Source organism: Etheostoma spectabile, chromosome 23, assembly GCF_008692095.1.
Source record: "Etheostoma spectabile isolate EspeVRDwgs_2016 chromosome 23, UIUC_Espe_1.0, whole genome shotgun sequence".
NCBI classification, from domain to species: Eukaryota; Metazoa; Chordata; class Actinopteri; order Perciformes; family Percidae; genus Etheostoma; species Etheostoma spectabile.
The window spans coordinates 22,252,767-22,279,016 of NC_045755.1; the positions used below are offsets into that span (position 1 = coordinate 22,252,767).

General features: G+C 39.4%; 1 protein-coding gene across 3 annotated transcripts in view; it reads right to left on the bottom strand.

Annotated features, from left to right (window-relative positions):
• Positions 1-26,250, bottom strand: part of tmpoa (thymopoietin a) — a 56,313-nt gene that overhangs the window by 19,007 nt on the left and 11,056 nt on the right. For all 3 annotated transcript variants that reach the window (XR_004327674.1, XM_032504873.1, XM_032504874.1), the window contains exons 2-3: positions 4,672-4,789; positions 1,874-2,023 (exon numbers count right to left, since the gene is read on the bottom strand). Coding sequence is in view for 2 of the 3 variants with exons in the window: in XM_032504873.1 (XP_032360764.1) it covers positions 1,874-2,023; positions 4,672-4,789 (268 nt within the window). In the remaining variant the exon portion in view is untranslated. The remainder of the gene's footprint in view (positions 1-1,873; positions 2,024-4,671; positions 4,790-26,250) is intronic.

The following is a 26,250-nucleotide window of genomic DNA, read 5'->3' on the forward strand; positions in this document are numbered from 1 at the left end:
CCAGATCTGAACCCCATTGAGCTGTTGTGGGAGCAGCTTGACCGTATGGTACGCAAGAAGTGCCCATCCAACCAATCCAACTTGTGGGAGCTGCTTCTGGAAGCGTGGGGTGCAATTTCTCCAGATTACCTCAACAAATTAACAGCTAGAATGCCAAAGGTCTGCAATGCTGTAATTGCTGCAAATGGAGGATTCTTTGACGAAAGCAAAGTTTGATGTAAAAAAAATCTTATTTCAAATACAAATCATTATTTCTAACCTTGTCAATGTCTTGACTCTATTTGCTATTCATTTCACAACGTATGGTGTTGAATAAGTGTGACTTTTCAGGAAAACACAAAATTGTTTGGGTGACCCCAAACCTTTGAACGGTAGTGTATATTATATATATATATATATATATATATATATAAAATTAAGCTGTGCACAAGATCAGTATATGCATCATAAATGGCCTCTGATCAAATATAGATAACAATTTGACAATTCAAATAAGGTAGCTAATCAACTTACCTCAGAAGTTACTCAACGGTCAGCAATGGAGATGAATGATGTCCAACGCCGTAGAATGGATGTTTGGAACTATGCGAGGCTGCATACCCCAGAAGTAGGCGGCAAAAAACGTACAACGGAGTCCAATGGGAGTGTTGCTATTAGTCTATCACTCTGGACTGACGCACAATCATGGTGACATTTTTAACTCCTGTGAAGGCTTTCTCCTATTTCATAGTTGTAGTGCCAACAAGGAAGAAATTGCTTCGGCGCTTTTTCATTAGAGTTTACACGACAAACTATAAAACGTGACCCCCTTTGTTTAAATCCAGTCATGTTTTTGGAGCACCTGAATCATTGTATCACAATCTCTGAAGAATTTCCTCAGAATTTTGCCAATGACAGTGAGGATGTAAGCACTTACAGTTGCCATGGCAGCAATGGCCTCTTTAGCCTGAAGTTTGCCTGTTTTCTTTTTCTTTCCTGGGGGATCCACTCCGCAATAAATCTCCACATAGCAGCATTTGTTTCAACTGCCAAGTTCCTCATGTTATTATAGAACCCACGTAACTTCTAGGCAAGACCCGCCCTTCAATAGCATTCACACGCTCCTAATGACCAGGCGGCCATGTTTACGCTAGGCAACAGGACCCGATTTGTACAGGTCCTATCCCCTGAGCAATCGGCGATCTTAACCTTAACCACACTAGGTCAATTCAACCAACTAGTCACCCAACACAACAAATTGGCCTGCTTCATAGGGCGGGACATGCATAGAAGTTACGTGTGATCCATAATGACGCATTCAGACTGAAGTGGCAGCAAACCAACCAACCACCCAAAGTAATACTAATACCTTTATTACAACAATTACGCTACTTATCGTTACCTTTGAGCTAAGTTAACATAGCTACCATTAAAACAATGTTTGTTATAAGTTATATATGCTTGCATATCAATGCTTTTGAGATCTAGCAATCAGCAATAACAAATCTCTAAAATTAGTAGGTTCCCGGTTGTAAAAGAGTTGGGAAAGGTGTCTGTTTGCAGTGAGTAAAAATAACTATTCTCTTATGCAGGTCACCTCCACCCAAAATAAAAACAAACTGGGTGATTGTATGCACCGAGCCAAGTTGTCGCACACAATTGCTCAACTTGTTTCTCTGAAAAACATATTAAATGCAGACGTCCAATGACGAAAATCCTTTAACTAGTTAAACTATACTGTCAAAAAAGAAATGCACCATAAAAATGTGGCTTAAAACTGGATAAAGAGTCTTATTACGATGAGATTTATGTTTTGGCAAACACACGTAAAACATGATCACATCTACTTTATACTGATGTGTAGAGAGATAGCAATATATATGGCTGTTCTTACCATCCTCCTTGTCACTGTACAGGTCTGATTCAGAGTTGCCGTTGTGGTTGACTTGTATCTCTGTGAGAACCAGCTTTGGTAGCAACAGCTGTGTAGGACCCTCATCCAGCAGCCTTTGCAGTTTCTTCTCATATACTTTACGGGTGGATGCTAAGAGGATGAGCAGAGGAGAGACATTTAATTAAACATGCACAAGATGGCTTCAATTCAATTCATTTAAATTTTATTTATAGTATCAAAGAAGAATTATTCATAAGAAGAGTTATCTCGAGACACTTTACAGATAGAGTAGTTCTAGACCACATAATTTACAAGGACCAGTTCTAGTAGTTCCTTCCAGAGCAAGCAACAGTGCGACAGTGGCAAGGAAAAACTCCCTTTTAGGAAGAAACCTCGGACAGACCCAGGCTCTCGGTAGGCAGTGTCTGACGACCGGTTGGGGTTGAGATGAATGGTGGCAATAACAGTCACAGTAAAAGATAATGGAACAGTGACTAGAAATAGTAATGTGTAGTAGTTCATGGCAATGCAGGGCACAGCACGGCATTACAAGGCACAGCAGAGTGTAGCAGGGGACCGCAGAGCGTAGCGGGATGAAGCTAGACCTGTAGCTTGACCTGTAGCTTGACCTGTAGCTTGACCTGAATGGTAGTAGCGGTGAAGTAGAGATTGGGGGTGTGACAAGACACTCAGCTCACGAGACGAGACACTCGAGATTGGGTTCATAAGAACGAGACCAGATTTTAACACTATTTTAAAGAAACTTCAATTAAAAATATGACTGGAAAAACAGTCTTTACTCAGAGAACCAAAGTTACAACCTAACCAAGCTTTTCATGACAGCAGTAAACAAGGATGTACCCTGTTCTTGTATTGATTCATGACCATTTTAAGACATGCGTGATTGAGAGAGCGCGGTCGTACCCTGTAACGTTCTAACGCTGGGTTTTAAGGGCAGCTTTTTACAACTGCAACTCTGCTACCGCTCTGCAAAGGTGAACTCAAGTCAACTTTGACGAACGGGCAGGGGATTTTCTTCTCCTTAGCCGTTTTTTTTGGCATGTTTGAAGTAGTTTACTCTTGCGGTTGCAATTGTGTCTCTTTATATATCCTCACTTTGGAGTAAAATGCAGGATTTCTTAAAAAACAATTGAGCACGAGGAAAACGCGTCTGCTCACCGTGCCGCCATAACCGGAAGTCCGGCAGGGGATTTTCTATGCTAATTTAGAGGTCCAAGCCAGATGTTAGACTCGATCTACTGGCTGCTGCTCTGCACTTGTGACCAATATAAACAATTTTTACGTTGGCGAGAAGTTTTGTCACATTTTAATCTTGCAAGATCTCGAGGGACGAGATCTTGTCACACCTTAAATAGAAATTATTACATAATATCAGTAAAATGCACAGATAACCAGCCAGACAGGCTTGTGATGATTCAATAAAAGACTGAAGACCAGTGAGAGGCCAATAGTGTAAAGTTGGTAAACCCAGTCTTTTCTGGATGGACAACTATCTTATTGTACACCGCCCGTGCAACAAAAGCAACATGTGAGTGGCACAACCCCAACAGCTGCAGCCACATTTCAGCTCTGCACTCACAGCCCAAAACACAATAATGTATTCATACACTTAAGGAAAAAAAGCGCATGCAGACTGTTACACGGCCGGCGTAGACAGCTGCATTATTCAAAATGAACATGTCTGTTGAGTTAGATAGGTGGAGGAAAGCTACAACTGAATCTTGTCAAGTGTAGGTAGGTTGTTTAGAGAACCTCCCCCTTCCTGTATAATCCTACACAATCATCCAACCTGAAGTCAAGAAGCAGAAAACAATAGTTATGAAAATTACTCTTTACATATTCCAGATTGCCAATCAACATTGAGAGCAGCCAGAGTTTCATGATAAAGCCACTCTGATAAACCACTGAGACTTATATTGTTTAGGTCATTAAATTTGAGTGTATAATTGCAAACAAACAAAATAATTTAATGTGCTTTAGTGCTATATAATATTGCAATATAATAATAAAAATACTATTGAAGTAGTAAACTTAGAAATACGTTTGTGAATTCTTTCCTATGTGAATTCTTTCCTATTCTTTTCCTATTTTTTATCTTTCTTTTTTGAATATTTGTTCTTGTATGCTATCCTATTATTTTTTATTCTATTATTTCTTGTATATTCTTTATGTGTGCTGTGTGTCTGATATTTTGCTGCTGTACGGAAATTTCACAAGTTGAGCTAAACCTAATTGAATCTAATATGTTGAAATTATTTCAGACATTTTCATTTTTGAAAAGAAAAGTTAAAAAAGATTTTAAAACAATAATATTGTGAATAATTGTAAATGTAAATGTGCTGTATTTATATAGCACTTTTCCAGTCTTAACAACTGCTCAAAGCGCTTTTACATCTACAGGAAACATTCACCATTCACACACATTCATACACTGTGGCCGGGGCTGCCATACAAGGTGCCACCTGCTCATCCGATAAACATTCGTACACAGTCACACTCCGATGCGCAGCACCGGGGGCAACTCGGGGTTCAGTGTCTTGCCCAAGGACACTACGACAATGACTGCAGGGGCGGGGATCGAACCACCAACCTTCCGATTGGCAGGCAACCGCTCTACCACTGAGCCACAGCCGAATTATGAATTCCATCAGTATTTAGCACTAACACCAAATCCATCTGTATGTGTGACGTGCAGCCATGTATCCGTGTGCTGAGGGCAGATGTCACATCAGTCTTTAACTTCATATGCTGCTGGTTCTGCTAGTGTAAGCACTCACCCACGATCGGCCCCGCGTCCACTCCGTGCTTGAGCAGCTCATCCTTCAGGCCTGCATCGGTCAGCATGGTGACATCCAACTCGTCTGGCCGAACCTTGTCCGTTTTCCTTGTGGCTTTCTGGAGGGAGGAGGACGACAGGGCAGCCCGGTTGGTAATGCAATGACAAATGGCGTTTTTTCCATTACGTGGTAATAATAATAATAAATTGAATTTGTATAGCGCTTTTCCCAAGCTCAAAGTCGCTTGGTGGTACCTGCCTGACTGGCCTTTACTTGATTTTTTTGTTTTTTCCATTATGAAAAAAAGTCCCTGGTACTTGTTAACTAGGCCTGCACGATTAATCATAAAAATCACGAGGTCAATTCCCCCTATTTACGATTTAATTTTTAAATAAATTTGATTTTTAAAAAATCATATCAAAACAAGCATCACATACGCTACTACTTTCTTCTGTGAGTTTTAAACGTGACTGTATAAAATAGGTTTTAAAGTTCTCCCAAGCGCTGCAATGCTCTCCCTTCTCTTCATTGAGGCCTCTATGTTTTCAGGCTTGTGGTGATGCGCAATGTGCTACAGGTGCAAAAAAAATCTGTTTGGTTTGGTCAAAATTATTGAGAAATTATCAATAAATGTCCTTAGTTTTTGTCTTTGTAAATGTCTTTTATAGAGCAAATAACCTTACATCTTTTTGACCATGACATTTTCCGTAGACGTGTATTGTTTCCGACTGGGAACCCAAAAATTCCGGCATTCCATGTAAAATTGAACACAACAAACAACAGTCCTTTGCCCCTCGCCCGGCATCATGGCCGTACAGAAAGTCGGAAGAAAGCGGCAGAGTCTGATTTGATTATGACTGTGTCAGATAAAAGCAAGTGCCTAGCAAAGGAAGGTGGTAAAATATATGGACAGTTTATTACAGGGAAACATCCCACGAATTTGAAAGTAGCTTACATTTGAGAAACGAACACAAGGAGGCTAACTTAGCTTAACAAGCTTAAGGAGAACGCCAAGTCCCCTCCCCCAAAACAGAAGCCAACCCCAGTTTTCCGGTTTAACAAGAGACCATGTTAATTGGCGACCGTCAGCCAAATGCGTCCGTTGTTGTAGTGACGACAGCTGTTGAAAACGGGAAGAGACTACATAGCTGTCCGCGTGAAAACCTTATGTTAAGCTGTCATTAAAATGTTAAAACATAACGACGTGTACGTTACCTCTCTGATTTGTCTTTGGAGTCTATTCTGAGGAAACTTGTCAGTCGTGTTTGGAACGTGGCTTGCTGTTAAGGAAAATAGTAACACAGCGTTGCTCTTGCTGTTAATGTCTAGAATACGTTTTATTGAATACAGCTGTATGTCTTCAGAGCCTGTTTAAGTAAACACATGTCATGTAGAAAAGTATTAAACCCTTTTAAAAGTAAAAAAAAAAATGAATTAACAACTTGGATTCAAACTTGTAGCTACCTTTGTGAGAAAATAAATAAGTCTCAGCAGTCTAACGCAGCACGCCATAACATCGTATCATGAGCTGGTGGGCATGGCTTGATATCAACTCAAATGTCACACAGCGTCTCTTAAAATGAGGAGGCAGCCAGATCAACTTATGACCACACCACACTGCATGCAAATAACTCACAAGTTGCTCTTGCTCAGAAATTGTATTTATTTTGTTTGATTCCCACAAAATGCACATCTTGTATGTTTGTCAATGGTAAGCACATTCAAATCAACCTGAAACTCAAATGTCCGTCTCTGACAAAACAAATAATAAAACATGATTTCACATATATACTGTACATGTGTGTGCAGGATGAATAGTACAGTACAGATGGAGAACAGTTAACACCAGTGGAGAATAGTTAGCATGTACAGTCATCGGACAGGAGCGCAGGCAGCCGTACTTTAAAGGCAGTAAGTGGGATAAGGGTTATGAATTTCAAAGGTTTTTTTGTAGTTCATTTCAGTCATTTGCAGCTGAGAACTGGAAGGAGTGGTGACCAAAGGAGGTGTTAAGTAGCCTATAGCCTCAAGGTTGAAGCTACTAACACAAATAGCCTATATCATTTATTAATGTTAGTAGTTTAAGGCTACAGTGGTCACAACTTGATTTGACTGCCTCCTTTTTAAAAATAAGATGTATGAGATAGCTGAGACTTACTATTTCTTTTGTCAGAGATGGACATTTGAGTTTCAGGTTGATTTGAATGTGCTTACAACTGACAAACAAACAAGACGTGCATTTTGTGGGAGTCAAACAAAATAAAGACAATTTCTGAACAAGAGCAACTTGTGAGTTATTTGCATGCAGTGTGGTGTGGTCACAAGTTGATCTGGCTGCCTCCTCATTTTAAGAGACGCTGTGTGACGTTTGAGTTGATATCAAGCCGTGCCCACCAGCTCATGATAAATACACTCACCGGCCACTTTATTAGGTACACCTGTCCAACTGCTCGTTAACACTTAATTTCTAAGCAGCCAATCACATGGCGGCAACTCAGTGCATTTAGGCATGTAGACATGGTCAAGAGAATCTCCTGCAGTTCAAACCGAGCATCAGTATGGGGAAGAAAGGTGATTTGAGTGACTTTGAACGTGGCATGATTGTTGGTGCCAGAAGGGCTGGTCTGAGTATTTCAGAAACTGCTAATCTACTGGGATTTTCACGCACAACCATCTCTAGGGTTTACAGAGAATGGTCCGAAAAGAAAAAACATCCAGTGAGCTGCAGTTCTGTGGGCGGAAATGCCTTGTTTGATGCCAGAGGTCAGAGGAGAATGGCCAGACTGGTTCGAGCTGATAGAAGGGCAACAGTGACTCAAATAACCACCCGTTACAACCAAGGTGGGCAGAAGAGCATCTCTGAACGCACAGTACGTCAACTTGTGAGGCAGATGGGCTACAGCAGCAGAAGACCACATCGGGTGCACCTCCTTTCAGCTAAGAACAGGAAACTGAGACTACATTTGCACAAGCTCATCGAAATTGGACAATACAAGATTGGAAAAAACGTTGCCTGGTCTGATGAGTCTCGATTTCTGCTGCGACAGTCGGATGGTAGGGTCAGAATTTGGCGTCTACACACATGAAAGCATGGATCCATCCTGCCTTGTATCAACGGTTCAGGCTGGTGGTGGTGGTGTCATGGTGTGGGGAATATTTTCTTGGCACTCTTTGGGCCCCTTGTACCAATTGAGCATCGTTGCAACGCCACAGCCTACCTGAGTATTGTTGCTGACCATGTCCATCCCTTTATGACCATAATGTACCCAACTTCTGATGGCTACTTTCAGCAGGATAATGCGCCATGTCATAAAGCTGGAATCATCACAGACTGGTTTCTTGAACATGACAATGAGTTGGCTGTACTCAAATGGCCTCCACAGTCACCAGATCTCAATCCAATAGAGCATCTTTGGGATGTGGTGGAACGGAGATTCGCATCATGGATGTGCAGCCGACAAATCTGCGGCAACTGTGTGATGCCATCATGTCAATATGGACCAAACTCCCTGAGGAATGCTTCCAGCACCTTGTTGAATCTATGCCACGAAGAATTGAGGCAGTTCTGAAGGCAAAAGGGGGTCCAACCCGTTACTAGCATGGGGTACCTAATAATGTGGCCGGTGAGTGTATATATATATATATACACACACACACAGTATATATATATATATATATATATATATGTTATATATACATATATACACACACAGTCCCTGACAAAAGTCTTGTCGCTTGTGTACAAATTCACCTGAAGTTCCGCTGAAATATATTTCTAATCAAGATTTATTTACAAGAAATGGCTCATTTTAATCCCAACAGCTTTTGTAATAATGTTTCAGTGCAAAAGAAACTGTCAAAAAGTATTCTAATATTCCAGCTTGGTAAAGCCCATTGAGTCAATTTTTGCAAAGACATAAGCGTTGTCGCCTTGTTATATGAGCTTCACCTGTGTCTAATAATGGATCAATTAGGTCTCAGTGTGTGTATAAAAACAACCCCAGTACACTAGACCTTCACATCAACTGCAACTAGACATCTGCAAACATGCCTAAGATTCACCCTGAGACTAAAGTTTTGATTATCAAGAGGCTGAAGACCAGATCCACTGCTGATGTGGCAGACACCTTCAATGTGTCTCAGCGTCAAGTACAGAGGATTAAAAAAACATTTGAAGACACTGGAGATGTTTTTGACAAGCCCAGGTCAGGCAGACCCCGCAAGACAACTGCTCGAGAGGACCGTTTGTTGGCTCGAAATCCAAGGCCAGCCCATTTTCCACTGCAGCAGAGCTCCACCAGACCTGGTCCCCTGAAGTCCCTGTGTCAACCAGAACGGTTTGTCGGATTCTGTCTCGAAATGGCCTCCATGGTCGAATCAGTGCCCAGAAGCCAGCACTAAACAAAAGACAATTGAAAAACCGTGTGGCATTTGCCAAGGCCCACAGCCTGCTAAAAGGATGGACGCTGGAGAAGTGGAGAAGAATTTTTCAGATGAATCTTCTGTTGAATTACACCACAGTTGCCGCAAATATTGCAGCAGACCTACTGGAGCCTGCATGGATCCAAGATTCACCCAGAAAACAGTGAAGTTTGGTGGCGGAAAAATCATGGTCTGGGGTTACATCCAGTATGGGGGTGTGCGAGAGATCTGCAGGGTGGAAGGCAACATCAATAGTCTCAAATACCAAGAAATCTTAGCTACCTCTTATATTCCCAACCATAAAAGAGGCCAAATTCTCCAGCAGGATGGTGCTCCATCGCATACTTCCATCTCCACTTCAAAGTTCCTCAAGGCGAAGAAGATCAAGATGCTCCAGGATTGGCCGGCCCAGTCACCAGACATGAACATCATTGAGCATATGTGGGGTAGGATGAAAGAGGAAGCATGGAAGACCAAACCATATTGATGAACTCTGGGAGGCATGCAAGACTGCTTTCCTAGCTATTCCTGATGACTTCATCAATACATTGTATGAATCCTTGCCAAACCGCATGGATGCAGTCCTTCAAGCTCATGGAAGTCATACAAGATATTAAATTTGTATCTCACAGCACCGCTTTTTAATTTGCTGACATATTTTAGTATTTGTAGTAAATTTGTTCAATTTGTGTATAGGCGACAAAACTTTTGTCTTGCCAAAATTTGACCTGTCTTGTTTAAATAATCAATCTTTTTTTAGTGAAACTAAGTTATTTCAGTGCATTGAACATCATTTGGGAGGGTTTTAGCTTTTCAAATGAGCTATTTCTTACAATTGATTAATTAAAAGTCAGGTTAATAGCAGGTGTTTCTACAAAATAGATAAGCGACAAGACTTTTGTCAAGGACTGTATATATATATATATATATATATATATATATATGTATATATACACGATGTTATGGCGTGCTGCGTTAGACTGCTCAGACTAATTTATTTTCTCACATTGGTAGCTAAAAGTTTGAATCCAAGTTGTTAATTCATTTTTTTCTACTTTTAAAAGGGCTAAATACTTTTCTACATGACATGTGTTTACTTAAACAGGCTCTGAAGACAAACAGGTGTATTCAATAAAACGTATTCTAGACATTAACAGAAAGAGCACCGCTGTGTTACTATTTTCCTTAACAGCAAGCCACGTTCCAAACACGACTGACAAGTTTCCTCAGAATAGACTCCAAAGACAAATCAGAGAGGTAACTACACTTCGTTATGTTCTGAGAACAATCCTGTTCTGAGAACAATTTCTTTGCTAACATAAACAATAACTGCAACTATTACACTGATGAACAATTTAATAGGTCAATCAAGACCGAACAGCAATTATCCATTATCCACTTTAACAGCAGAAGTCTGTATGCCAACTTTCACAGTATCAAACACTATCTAAAGCAATTGAAACAGCACTTTAACATAATTGCAATAACAGAAACTTGGATAAACAGTGAAAAAGAATCAGATTTTGGAATTGAAGGATATGAAATGTTTTCTATTAACAGAGTAAACAAGAGTGGGGGTGGTGTGGATACTGTATGTGGATAAGGATTTAAATTACAAGGGGGTGGAAAAAAAGTCAATGGCGGTGAATAATTTATTGGAATGTGTCACAATAGAAATGTATGGAAAGAAGAAAAAATACATTGTAAGTTGCATATACAGGTCACCTGGTTCGAATATTGACACTTTTAAGGACTGGATGGAAGAGACATTTACAAAAACTAGCGAAAAAGTTATGTTCATCTGTGGGGACTTCAATATTGACTTGTTAAATCCAAATAACATAAATGACAGAGGAATTTATCAACACCTGTGTTTAGTCTAGGCCTCTATCCCAAAATTACCAGACCCAGCCGAATTATTTCTCACTGGAAACACAAATAGACAATATATTTACAAATATTTTACAAAACCAAAATACATGAGGGATTACTAATAAATGATACCCAGTGACCCCCTCCCAAATTTTTACGTTTATGACAAAACCTACACTCAAACCCGAATTTTTAAAAAAAAATCTCCAAAAGGGTTGGGACAGAGGAAAAAATGGAGGCTTTTAAAATTTGATCGTAAAAAGACTGGGGTTTTTGATAAGGAAAAAAGTTGACAAAATTGAAAAATTTTCCAAAGAATTTAAATTATTATATAAAAAAATTTGGGTCCAACAAAAAATTATGGGCCAAAAAAAAAAAACTAAATGTAGCCCCGGGGGGTTTTCCCGGGGGGTTTAAAAAAAGCCTGTAAAAAAAAAAAATACACTTTTAGAGAATTTATAAAACCAGAACCATAGAGACAGAAAATAAATATAAGAAATTAAAAAAATTTAAAACAAATTTTAGAGACTTGTAAAAAAAAAATATAAAACAAAACTATTAGATAATAAAAAAAACCCATATTAAAATTTGGGGAAACCATTTTAATAATATTTTAAAAAAAAATAAAACATTATTTAACTTACCCCATTTTTTTCATGGGATAATGATAAAAATTTTAAAAACCGGAGGGGGGGAATAACTTCAAAAAATTTTTGCAATGTGGGACCAAACTTACTGAAAAAACCCCGGGTTCCACAGTTTTTTTGAAAGTCCATAAAAAAAGATAATAGAAAGAAATCCCGTTCAATATTTTTTCCCGCTTAAAAGAAAAAGAAATAATTGAATTGTTAAAGAAAAGCAAAAAACAAAACCCCCAGGATCACGATGGAATGATTAAAAATTATTCCAAAAAAGGAATAGAGGGGATCGCCAAAAAACCCCCCAACGAACATCGGGAATTTATCCCTTTTTAAAACCCGGGAAAATTTTCCCCCCCAAAAAAGAAAAAAAGCAAAAATCCTTCCTTTAACCAAAAAAAAAAAACACCCTTCACAAACACCGGCCCCGTTTTCTATGTCACAATTTTCAAAATTTTTGAAAAAATTTTTTAAAAAAAAATTAGAGAAATTTTTTGATAAAAAAAAAATCCCCCCGACAGCCAATATGGTTCGAAAGAATGATCAACCCCATGCACAACAAATCATGAAGAAAAACAAACCCTACAGATAAAAAAAAATATCGGGGGGTTTTATTGATCTAAAAAAAAACATTTTAACAAAAATCACAAATATTAATCATAAATGGAACGAATCGGGATCAGGGGGGTTTAATCTAACTGGATAAGTAGGTTAAACGAGAGAAAGCAACCTTTTTGAAATGGGAGATTATTTGGGTTTAATTTTGGGCATTTCTTGGGTGCCCCCCGGGGTCAGTGTTGGGACCCAAAAATTATTTTTTTTTTATTCAATGTATTTGTAAAAATATCTCAAGTATTGGGAATTTTTTAAATTTTTTGGGAGTGATCCCAAACTTTTGGATCAGGGGACAACTTTCAGCAAATCTTGGGGGTTACACTTTAGGGAAATTTAAAAAAATTAAACAATGGGGTTTTTAAAACCGGTTACAAAAAATTTTAGTAAAAAAATTCATGGGGATTTGGAAAATGTAAGTTTAAAGGGATCAGGCGAGATACAGAAGAAGGGGTTTGGGTAGAAAAGTATATGAAAAAAAATTCCCCGGGGGTGGGGTCATAGATGAAAATTGCTGGAAGCCCCACATAAAACACATCAAAAACCCAAATGTCCAAATTTTTTCATTCCCCAGCAAGAGCAAAACACATTCTGGAACCCAAAACTTTACATCCTATAAGCTCACACTGTTACCTTATTTTTTTTACTGGGTAGAGGTTTGGGGAACACTTATCAACCCCCCCCTACCGCCATATCTTTTGCAAAAAAGAGCAATAAAATCATTCACAAAAGCCGGATTTCGGGTCATACTAAATTTATTTTTCAATTTTTAATTGCTAAAATTTTCCTGATTTTAATTTAAAAATCAAACTGCAGTATTCATTTTAAACAAAATGCCTATTTCCCGGGAATATTCAAAAGATGTTCCCCTGAAAGGGAGGGAGGGTCCCATTTTAAAGGGGAAGAGGAAATTTTAAGATTAAAAAAGGGAGAAATCAAGGAAAAGATTATGTTTATCAATGCGTGGAGGTTAAAAATTTTGGAACCCAAAATAAAAAGAGAACCTAAAGCAATGCCCAAAAAAATTCCTTTTTAAAAAAAAAGTCAAAGAAATTTTGGGTTTTGAAAATATAAAGAAGCACTGTAGAAAAATTTTTTTTGTGTTTTTTTTTTTTGTTTTTTATTTATAATATATAGAGGGGATTTTTGTGTGTGGTGTATATGTTGTATGTGGTGAGTATTTATATTATATATATAATATATTTATGTATAATTATATAAAAGTAAAAGGGGTTGGGGTGTGTATGGTATAGTATGGGGCTATGGTTTTATGTATATATGTATGTATGTGTAATTGTGTGTATATTTCCCTGGGGGTGTGTATGTATTTGGGTAAGGTTTTATATATATATATAAGCAACTATTTTAAATTTGTAAAGAAGGGAAAATTAAAAGGGGGGGATAATAAGTTTTTAACCCTTTTTCCTACTCCTTTTTTGCACATTAATAAGGGATTTTAAAAAAGGAACTTTGTTTGTTATGTTTCTCCCCCCAATTTTTTTTTTTTTAATTTTTTCTTTTTATTATTATTTTTTTTTTGATACACTTTTTCTTGGGAGTTTAAAAAAAAAGATATCAATCCCAAACAATCAAAAATCAAGGGTTTTTAAAATTTTAAAGACAGCTTAACAAAAGGCCTTTTAAAGCGGACAACTAGTATTCCTTCCCTTTTTTAAAAAGGGTTTCACTACGGGCAAAAAAAAAGACCCCCATTTTTGGGTGAAAGGGTTTCCAGTTTGCAAGTCTTTTTCAAAACCCCCAACCCTTACGGGCCCTGGTTTGGGTAAAAAAGGGCCGCAGCATTTCGGAGGGCAACAGTGGGAAAAGAGAAAACAAAAGGGTGCCCTTTTACCAAACCCAAAGCTGGTTAGTAAAAATGCAAAAACCAAAAACTGGGGGGAAAAGGGGTTTAAAATTTGGGTTAATACGGGGGTATCACACAAAATTTTTTGAGTTTATTGAGTTCAAAAATTCACCACTCTACTTGAACCAAAATTGGGAAAACCCCCCTTTTAGGTCTTTTTGGTTTTTTCCTGGAACCCGCAAACCCCTTTTGCACTCCTGAGGCGGATTTGGGGTTGGGCTCTTTACACATTAATAATCCTATTTCTTATCTGTGGGTCATCACAAAAAAATTGGTAGTACGGGGGTTATTGTTTACGTTGTAAAACAATGTAAAACCCACTGTTTAAAACCCGCATGTTTTTGAGTTTTTTATTACCAATCTTTTCTGACCTTTTCGAATCCCCGACCCAAAAAAAAACCCTTTTTCAAAAAAAAATTAAAAATGGGATGACCCCGGGACTCGGCTGAAAACAAGTACCCTTTCGGATAAAGCACTTTTGCAGAGTACAAGTATTATACGAGTAAAGAGATTCAATATCTGTATTTGGATTGAATAAAAATCTTTATTGACTGTGTCTCCGTTCTGTGATAGGCTAGTCACAGTGCTAGTCACAGCGCCCTCCCCTACACTATTCTGTGATAGGCTAGTCACAGAGCCCTCCCCTACACTATTCTGTGATAGGCTAGTCCCAGCGCCCCTCCGAACACACACAGATTCCTTCTGTTGTTGTGTCCGACAGGCTGTGCTCACTCAGGACACGGAGAAGTGAACAGCTTTCTCCCTCAGGTCTGCGGGGCTTTCCAGTTAACATTTAGGGTTTCTTCAAGCTTCAGGTTTGTTTTATACTTCGGTTTGAACTAGTACCTAGTAACCAGGAGACTTCTGGTAACCGTGGGGTTTGTTTAGACATAGTGCTTGGTAGAATGCGACTCGCGTTGCATCTCTGCCGTCTGAGTTTTTTTTTTAACTGCCTGCTGGTTCTAACCAGTTTTTTTGAGTGTCTGAAACGTTCTTGCTGTGTTTTATAAAAAATAAATAAAAGGCAGTTGCAGTGTAAATGAATAATATTACAAATTAAGTTACACACACAAACACATTCCAACCCCCCGCCCCCCTGTCTCTTTTGGCGTTTTTCCACTGCTGGTAACAGCTCGACTCAACTTGCCTTGACTCGCCTCTACTCAACTTGACGCATTCTGCGTCCGTTTTCCATTGCAGATTGAGTAATGCCTCAGCGTGGCTGGTCACCATAGCTACGCGTGATGATGTAATTTTCAACGCGACTCACAACAGCATGTCGGCTACTCGCCACAGCCAGAAGAAATGTTTTGTTTCAAAAGAAACTGAAGGAAGCAACAAAAATCACCGCTAAAAAAAACACAAGTTTGGGAATTCCGACGGAGTTCAGACGAGTTCAGACGTCGACATGACTATTGTTCGCCAACACAAAAGGGTAAGTTAAGTTTCCTGGTAAGGTTAGCTAACATTTGCATGTGTTCGGGTCACTATTTACTATGCGCTAGCGTTGTATAAAGTACATGAACTTTAGCAACCACGATTAGCTACACACCAACATGTCTGCTGTGTACTGTTTGTGTTTCAGAGCATTCACGCTTTGCAAAATCGCCGCCGGAGACCGTCAGGTGGGCGATGTCCGACCGGTGAGATCTCTGGTTCTGACCTGCTGGGCTTCGTATAATCTTTATGAGAGTCACGGAGAGACTTATGACAACGACTGGGACGCATCTGGGACAGCAGAGCCGGTGAGGACACTGTCACAGGGTGCAGAGGAAGAAGACCGAGATGTACGGGAGGGTTTGATGCTACTTAAAAAGCTAAATAAAAACTTTTATTTGATAAATTGTCTTTTTTTTTTTTTTTTGAAATAACAGTGTGCAATATTGGAAACGACATAAAGCCCCTAATAGCCCTTAATATTGAACAGTTGAAAAGTGAAAATAGTGCAGAGAGTAGATAATCTGTCTGTGTCTGGCTAGATTTTTTTTAAATGTCCCGTTTGTTCTGGACACATACTCCGCACTCTTGTTTGCTAAAAATGCAGTGATCCGACCAACCAGCAGTCTGCAGGTTTCCACGTCACCTTTTGGTATCGCCTCAGCTCGCTTGGAACCTCGACTGAGGTAGTACTAAAAAAAGTACCTGGTAGCAGGTCCCAGGGACTTTTTTTCGTAATGGAAAACCAAAAAAGGCAAGTAGAGTTGAGGCAAGTCGAGTAGATACCACGCACTGGAAAACCACCATTAGTTTCTCTCTCTCTGTTTGTCTCTCTTTTTCTCTTTATCTCTTACTCACACACAGACACACACAGACACACACAGACACACACAGACACACAGACACACAGACACACTCTCACCATACCTGGTGTGGAAATAAAGAACCAAAAAAAAAAAGATCATAGAAAAATTTAAAGTTAAAAAAAATTATATTATTGAGTATGAAAACTTTTGTTCATTACATTTTACTTAATAACTGCAACCGCATTGTTGTATTTATTGTTGCATAACTGTATATAGTTTGTTTGTTACCATGACAACACCATTGATCTGAAGCTCAATGCGGATGCTGTCATGAAAATAGTTTTCTAATCAGCAATAAATATAACAATTTCTGATCAACTCATATCAATTGCAAGCTTAAAATAACATTCCGGTTAAAGCCCCGCCCATTTCAAAACAACCTGACCCACTTCCGGGTTAAATTCTTTCCACTTCCGGTTTAGGCCCCGCCCAGTCCGAGTACAGATACGGATACAGGTAATGTTGTACTTGCTCATCCCTAATTAAAACTAATAAAAACTAAACTAAAACTAAGCATTTTCAAAAAATAAAAACTATACTAGCAAACCCGATTTAAAAACTAATTAAAACTAAACTGAATTTGAAAACAAAAGTTAAAATAACTAAATAAAAACTAATCAAAAATGCTAAACTATAATAAGCTTGGTTTGGTACTGCCAATTTGTTTTGTTTTGTCAAGGTCAAAAAACTTGTGGCAGAGAATTGTGATATCAATTCTAAGCAAAAAAGTGACTCATATTTTTCCATGAATCATGCAGGCCTACTGCCAACAGGTACTTTTTTTTTTTTTTATATCACGTCAGTCATGGTCCCATACGAGCTGAAGCAATACCAAAAGGTGAGGTGAAAACCTGCAGACAGCTGATTGGCCAAAGAGAGTCGTCACTAATCACTGCGTCATCATTGCTAGCGACAGACGGGTGTTTGTTGTTTGTTTTATTTGGATCCTCATTAGTTTCCGCATAAGCTAAAAGGTATTCTTCCTCTTTTCTTGTGACAACAAGAAACAAACCTGCCATTTCAAAATAGTTTAGTAGTTTTTTTCGCTGCCTCCAGCTTCTTTTGAAACTAAATGTGTCTTCTGGCCACATGCCGAGAATCAAAAACAACACTCTTTCCACGTTCTGTGTGTGTGTCGTGTTAGGTCACGTCACGGTACTAAATCTGCAAGGGTAAATGGAGGATGGGGCACCGCGGCCAAGTCGAGCCAAATAGAGCTGGTACTAACAGTGGGTAATTGCCTTAACTGTACTCATCAGGGTCAGGTCAGGGATTGTCATGGATTTATTTATTCCCTGAGGCAATGTAATCCGAATGTAATAACTCTAACATCTGGGTATGGGCTGCTCGCAAAAATAACAATGTTCACATGTGACATTTTGGTTAAAGCACAAACTTTTAGGGCTGCTTTCAATTTAATCTGTTTATTTTGATTAATAAATTAGTTGTTTGTCATTTTGTCTTTTCTGGGATGTTTGAATAATGGGATGGTTCTATTTTCTAATTACAGAGACAGTACTACCCCAAAGTCTAAATGGACTTTGTCCCACCCTGCCCACCTGTTCCCCTCCAAACATCCCCCAGTGAACTTGTGCCTTTAGCTCGCCAAGTTCAGTCGTTCAGAGGAAATATGTGCTTACCAAGCTTTCAGACAGAAACCGGTTTATCAGATTGCTATTATACACAACTTTGCTTTCAATGAACGTAGTAAATGGATTCCTGTTTTTTTTTTTTTTTTTTTTTTTTTAAACGCAGGAGAAAAATGTTTAAAAAAAAACACACACACTTGATAGAAGAGAAGCTTTAACTTGAGGAGTTTCCTTCAATTTCCTAAGATGAAGTGAAGCCAGAGAGAAAACGGAGGGAAAAAGCAGCACTCTCTAGGCAGACACTGCAGGCGTTTCATGATAGTAAACAGCATGCTAGGCTGAAGCTGTCCCTCACACACCAGCCTACAGGAAATTACTCTGTGTTTGAAGCCAGCTGCCTCTGAAATGAAGCCCTTTGTCTCCTAGTTGCCTCACAGACGAAGCAGGCTCTGGCTCAGAGTAATCAAAAGAATGCACAAAATGTTTTGCTCAATTATAATCTCATCATACCAGTTACACATGTGACCATGTTTTGAACCATTATATTTTCAAATGACTGAATTGTGCTTAAGAAAAGTCTAAACGAAATTAAACAGTGACAATACAATACTAAGTTTCTGTTTTTATTGGGGTTAAGTTCCTGATAAGACCCAAAATGGTCACGGATATAGTTGGTACATAATGGACTCAAAAACTGGAGAATTGACAGGATGCCAGCCTTTATGATTTGAACCTCACACCCACAGCTCAAGGGACTAACTTTTTGCTTTTCTTTACTACCTTTTGTCTGTGTTCGGGTTTTCTGCCAGCCGGGTCTGACAAAACCAATAAGAGCACAAAACGACAACATTAAAGAAATGGCTAAAAAGGCCATATGGTCAAATTTAAATTTGAAATGTAATAACACTAACATATTTTTACCAGTCACTTGCTGTTCAACAACAAAAAGACAAAACAATATCCTTTTGAGTGAAAACAGGCCCACTTCAGACTGCTGTTTAAACCATCTACTATGCCAGTGATTCCCAAAGTAGGGGTCGGGACCCACAGGGGGGGGGGGGATCGCAAGCCAGAGAGGGGGGGGGGCAAGTTGATTTCCAGAAATAAAATAAAAATGTAAAAACGATTAGAAATAGCATATGTTAGCCATGATTTTAACATAAGATAAAACTACTGGCTAAATTTGAAATAAAATAGTGAAAAAGCCTATCACTTCGCACCTTCAAGCCCTCCTGGAACACTTCAACAGATCACCATTCACTGAAACGAGGGCAAATCATGTGACATCCGAGCTGGAGGATGCATCGGTTGGACGGGGGGGGGGGTCACGAGTCACTTGCACCATTACTTTGGGGGGTTGTGGGCTGAAAGTTTTGGGAACCCCTGTACTATGCAACAGTAGGCAAACTTTACCTGCTAAGTAATGTTAGCTAGTTATGTGCAGTGATGCTTCTGTTGCCTGTAACGTCCATTTGGAGAACCAGATTGAGGCGCAGATATTTAATATTTCACATATTATTTAGGTGCTCTAAGTGATGTTGGGTGATGGCACTTCTTGTTGACGTTCAAAGTATTTTCAAACAAAACAAGACCAGCTCGCCCCTCTTTCCTCCTCCTGTCCCCTGTCCCTCCCTTCCGCGCACTCCCCCAACCCCCACCCCCAAATCCTTCTTGTCGGTTATTGGCTGGAACGCTAGAAGACTGTTTGTTAGGTTTGGTGGTGCAGGTGGGCACAGTGTGGTTTTTCTTGGCATTTGTGGACCTTAGGCTGTCTACAGAGACCGCGCTGTTTTACAGTGTGTTCAGGGGACAGGCTGCTAGCAGATAATGAGGAGATGCTTGCTGTATGTGACAAAAATTGTTGTATCTAATAAACGAGGGACTTAGAGCACCTTTAAGTGACACCGAAATGAGGCACCAAAACCTGCGTTGTCATTCAGTCCAGTAAATACCGGTCCTATAGAAACAGGTGTCATTTTGGCAACAGGCATTGGTGCCCAGCCCTAACTACTACAACTTTAATGTAAACATCCACAGGAAATATGGTTTTTAAACAGAGACAAAAAATTTAAAAGTTAAATAATATACAACATAGATTTCATAGTTAGGGCAACATAGGTCCAGACTAAATCATATCACATTATACAAGTCTGAATAATAATTTAAATTTGTTGCAATATGTCAATTCGCAGGCAAGCAGCATCCTGGCTGTTTTCACTGCCAATTAACAAGCAATTCTGCTCCTCTGTTTTTATTCTGATCACATGAAGAGCTGTCTGTTGGCAGCACTTTGGGGTGCTTCAGCCTCCAGTCTGAACCCAACGCTACACACTGCAGGCACATCGGTTCAACCAATTTATATTTTTTTGCACTTCACAGACTTTGGTCGCACTCTTCTCACACTCAGTCCTGACTCCAAAAACATCCTGGTGGTGCTCACCTCAGCTCAAAGACTCAAGGCACCTCATGACAATATGTGATAAAGGTTTGACTTAATGTCATTTGCCACGCAGGGGGAACAACGAGGAAGGCTTGTTTCCATTCCTAGTGGGTGTTACGATACATTTCGGTACAGGATTTTTGAGACCTTGCTAACATACGCTGAATACAAATCGGAATTAACAGAAATTATTAGACTTGTTTTGCCTGCGGAACATACTTTAATTCTTAGTTCCAACACGAACATATTAAGTGGAGAATCAGGAGTTTGTTTAGTCACTGCACTGCACTTTGAGCGCTTTACACACACTTTGCACACAGTACACTTATCCCAGTCAAGCCTCTCGCTAGCTAGTGTCATGGCGAATGCAGTGAAGCCAGAGCTTGAAGACCCTCTGTTATCATTAAGGTCTCCTGTTTGTGGTCCAATTTGGTTTCCCGGTGAAATACAACAACAGACAAAAACAAGTGGATAAGACAAAAGTAGTGTGCTGACATTGCTCATTAGTGTTTAGGATGTTTCTGGCAACATGTCAAACTTAACTCACTTGAAACGGTACCACGCAAATGTGAATATTACTGCTACAAGGAAACAAACGAGCTTCCCTCTGCATTTTAACAGACTTGGCTGGTAATTCAGATCAGGCCAAAGAAATAATAAATCCCATTGGTGTTTTTATAGCAGTGGAGCTACAACAATATTCAGTTTTTGAAATTCCTCCTCGTCCACATTTTAGTAATACCCCCTTTGTTACAAATCATTAAAGTTTTATAAAAAAAAGTAAACCAATTTTATTTACAAAAGTTCATAACAAAACAAAAAGCACATTGTTTTGCTTCTTTACATTCTTATTGTATTGCATTTTTCCCCCCCTAACTGTACCAAAAATGAACTGCCGTGACTTCAAAACCGAGGTACGTACCGAACCGTGATTTTTGTGTACCGTTACACCCCTACCAGTGGAGAATGTGGACATGACATTGAAAAACTTTTAGATAACACTAAACTACGCAGCACCTTCATGCATAACACCAAACCAAAACTGGGCAACTAAATTGTAATTCTTTATCTGACCACAAAAGCTCCACTGTCAAAGTGACCATGAGCTCCGAATGAACATCTGGGCCTAAAGCAACTCATTCACCCGGCAACAAATCAACTAAAATGTTAGGAATGCAAAGATGATATGCTCAACTTCAGTCGTAAGATGCTGCTGAGGGTTTCAAAACATGCAATCAATGTGAGACACAAAGAGAGAGGTTGTCCTACTCTGCGTCTGGCTCTCAGTGGGCCCTCTGCAGGGTTTGGTCTGGATGGGAGCCAGGCTGTTTCATAATCACAGCAGCCTGAGCTGAAGAGCGGGAGAAAAGGAGGCTGGAACAAGGCGTCTGTGATCTCTGCAGACCACACCCTTGCCTTTAAAGGCATAACTAAACTATGAGCTAAGAGCTCAACTCGACCTGCGCTCTGTGGAGTAAACTCACCACAAACACTGCCAGGATTTTCTTTATAACTCCCCACTAAAGCCTGAAGAAGCAGTTAGAGGGTGGGACATACCAGGACCTGTGGCTGCATGACGTAACTTGCTGCTTGGCTAAATAACAATGAAGTGTGTGTGGCTAGCCATGGTTTACTCTGCTAAGCTCAACCACAACTGTTTGCTGTATTGGTGTCACACATTCATCACAGTTTACAGCTAATTCTTCTGAACCTCACCAACACAGACTGCTTTAAAAAAGGGGGCATACATGCATGAAAAAAAAGTATCAGAGCCTTCAAAGTTCCCTTTGAAAAGCTTCCCTGACTTCAGTTAAACATTTAAAAAATGTCAGGAATGAATTTTTGGTCTGCATAGCCACCTCCACCTGCAGATTGTACCTGCAGCCTGTAATCATTAAGATATGTGAGCATAAACATCAACACTACAATACAACACTACTATTATGTGTGTACATGTGTCTTTCCACAGTCCTTGGCATGTTAAAACACACACACACACACACACACACACACACGCACAATTCCTCTTCCTGAGAAAGTATTTCCTCAATAAAGAGGGCAAGCCCAATAAGATAACAGTACTGCTGTAAAACTTCCCCCTAGTCTGCCATTTAAAGCTACAGTCTATCAGTATAAATCACTATATTGAGACGAATCCTTTCACCCTAACATCACCGTTTGTTAACCTTTAGTCATTTCAACACAGGCACTGGCATAAAGCCTTACACACAGTACAAAATCAAGACAATTTTTAAATTTAACATCTGGCGTTTCTTCAAAACAGCAAAGACCAGATATTTAGTCTGGATAAACAAAACTATATTTCCAGGATAATTGCCTGACGTTTTTTAAAAACAAGTTCCTCCTGACAATATTTTGCAGAGGTACCGCCCATCGTTGCTGTGTCCGGAGCTTAGCCCCCCCCAAGCCGATCATGATTGGTTTAAAGAAATGCAACTAGAAGTGAAAAGACTACAATATATATATATAATTAGTATGAATGTTGTTGAAGGTAGTCTTCTACAGTCCCTGACAAAAGTCTTGTCGCTTGTGTACAAATTGACCTGAAGTGCCGCTGAAATATATTTCTAATCAAGATTTATTTACAAGAAATGGCTCATTTTTATGGAGGACCAGGTCTACCATATTTAAAAATAAATACAGAAATAAATAAATGCTCAATAAATAAATAAGCATACAATTAATTGCACCAAAATATACAATAAACAAATAAATGTAGGTAGAAATTAAATTATACAGTGAGACATAAATGTATATATCTCTTTTAATTAGCTTCTTTATTTATTCACCTTTGTAATAATTAACTTACTTATTTATTGTCCGTTATAATCTTCAACTTTATTTATTAATTACTTTAGTAATATACTTTTTTTTTTTATGTATTTATTTCTGTGTGTGTTTAAATTTGTTGTCTGTTTTATTCTTCCGTTGCATTTTCTACCCTATTTATTTTCACCCCTGGTATTTATTTCTGCCTGTCAATTTTACATTTCTTCATGCATTCCTGCCTCATTATGCAAATGAGGAGGGGCTGGTCTTAAGGAGTCGGTCGAATCTACATGCCACCGGCCACAGTCACAACAAAGATGGCTACCTACGATGAAGTTGTCAGTGAGCTGAGGCATTTAGCAACTGTTTTTGAAAACAATGCTAACATTATAAGTATTGACTTTATAATTTTTTGTTTAGACGCTCTGACAGAATGTGTGTTTCAGTTAGCGGCACACATGGACACAAATGTCGACAATGTAGTTTTTCAGAATCTGGAGGAAGCGGCCTATCTTCTTAACTCGGTCGCTAACGTTAATCACACACCTGGGATAGCTGGTCGCCCTGCTTATATGCTGCCTGTGGACGCCGTGGAAGGACTTTTACATGCGGGTTTGCCTGTTGGTGCCATTGCAAGGCTTTTTGGAGTCAGCGAAACAACAGTTCATCGTCGGATGGCAGAGAATGACATAAGGTGAGTGTACCATTACATGTGATGCCAATAGAACCAGTGTGTGTAACGTTACCAATCACAAGAATGACACAGGAGAAAGGCAAACCCTTGCTAGCTTTTGTTAATTTACAAAGTTATGGAACTAATCAAGAATGAATAGAAAGTAACGTTATGTCGCACACACATTGACTTCAGACTCGACTCCAGGTGTGGGACTCGTGAACAATGTTTGAAAAATCATGGTCTGGGGTTACATCCAGTATGGGGTGTGCGAGAGATCTGCAGGGTCAAAGGCAACATCAATAGTCTCAAATACCAAGAAATCTTAGCTACCTCTTATATTCCCAACCATAAAAGAGGCCAAATTCTGCAGCAGGATGGTGCTCCATCACATACTTCCATCTCCACTTCAAAGTTCCTCAAGGCGAAGAAGATCAAGATGCTCCAGGATTGGCCGGCCCAGTCACCAGACATGAACATCATTGAGCATATGTGGGGTAGGATGAAAGAGGAAGCATGGAAGACCAAACCAAAGAATATTGATGAACTCTGGGAGGCATGCAAGACTGCTTTCCTAGCTATTCCTGATGACTTCATCAATACATTGTATGAATCCTTGCCAAACCGCATGGATGCAGTCCTTCAAGCTCATGGAAGTCATACAAGATATTAAATTTGGATCTCACAGCACCGCTATTTAATTTGCTGACATATTTTAGTATTTGCAGTAAACACAGAGCACACAGTACAGTACAGAGCAGCTGCAAACTTGAACGGAATCTTTCACACAGAAAATAGGTTTGCAGTGGAGTATTTCTTTCGAACAAAGAAGCTTCAGCAAATGAGTATTAACCTCCTCTTCCTCTATGAGTAAACTGGTTTGAAGGTGGTGCAAAGATGCCTGTAGAAGTCTTCAAACATATTTTCTGTTCATTGTAATCAAGACAGACCTAAACTGGGTTCTAATCATATTCTTATCCAATCTTAGGCTGAATCCAAATCCTTCGTCTTACCCCTACCCCTTGGCCCTTACCCCTACCCCTTGGCCCTTGAAACCAATGGGTAAGGGGTAGAGGTAAAAACCTACCCCTATGAAATGGGACACCACCATGGGGCGGCTGTGGCTCAGTGGTAGAGCGGTTGCTTGCCAATCGGAAGGTTGGGGCTTCAATCCCTGGCCATGCAGTCCCATGTCGAAGTGTCCTTGGGCAAGACACTGAACCCCGAGTTGCCCCCGATGCTGCGCATCGGAGTGTGAATGTGTGTGTGAATGTGTGTGAGTGTTTATCTGATGAGCAGGTGGCACCTTGTACGGCAGCCTCGGCCACAGTGTATGAATGTGTGTGAACGGTGAATGTTTCCTGTATGATGTAAAAGCGCTTTGAGTAGTCGTTAAGACTAGAAAAGCGCTATATAAATACAGCACATTTACATTTGGTGACATCACCATACAGAATTTATTTTTATTATTTCCAAGATGCCGTCTCTGTCTGTTGATTGTGTGGGTTTCGACAACAGTGTCATATGTATTTATATATTTTATAGTTATTTTATGTTCACTTTGGTAGTGCAGAGGCAGATGTTCTTATCTGTGTAGTACTTAGGTCTGTTTGCAATACAAATGTGTATACACATGTATCATGTATACATACATATACACCCTGTATACACGGTATGTTGTATATCTGTTTTAGTTATCACCGTTTTGAATGTCCTTGATGTTCAGAAAAACATTTTGTTGACAAAAATCTGTCTTTATTGCCGATAAATTAAACATAACAGGCAAAAACATTACATAAAATGATGTTACAGAACCATTATCAACTATTAGAACCATAACTAACATGTCACACACACAGAAAGGCACTCATGTGTAAAACTAAAAAAATACACACAAGACCACAAACAAATTAACTACAGCTGTTCTGATATTCCAGACCTGTCTGATGCCTGTTGGCCAGTAACCCGCCCCCCCCCTAACATTTCATCAGTGTCCCATAACAAAACCAACAACAATATACAACTGCATGAACAATGAAAAGGAATTAATTACAAATGAGTACAATAATACAGTACCAATGCAATAATGAATGGGTAAAACATGAACACAGGATTTAGGAAACGTCTGCGTTTTCAGCCCCAAAGTGGACCAGCTGCTGTTCCCTCCTGTGTCCTCCTGTGTGATACAGGGCGGTATATGTAAAGCACGTATCATAGACCGTTAATATTAATATATATATATATAGTAGGGGTGTGACGAGACGCTTACTCCACGAGACGAGACGCATCACGAGATTGGTTTCACGAGAACGAGACGAGACGAGATTTTTTTAAAAAAAATAAAGAAATCCTCGATGAAATACAATGGAAAATAGT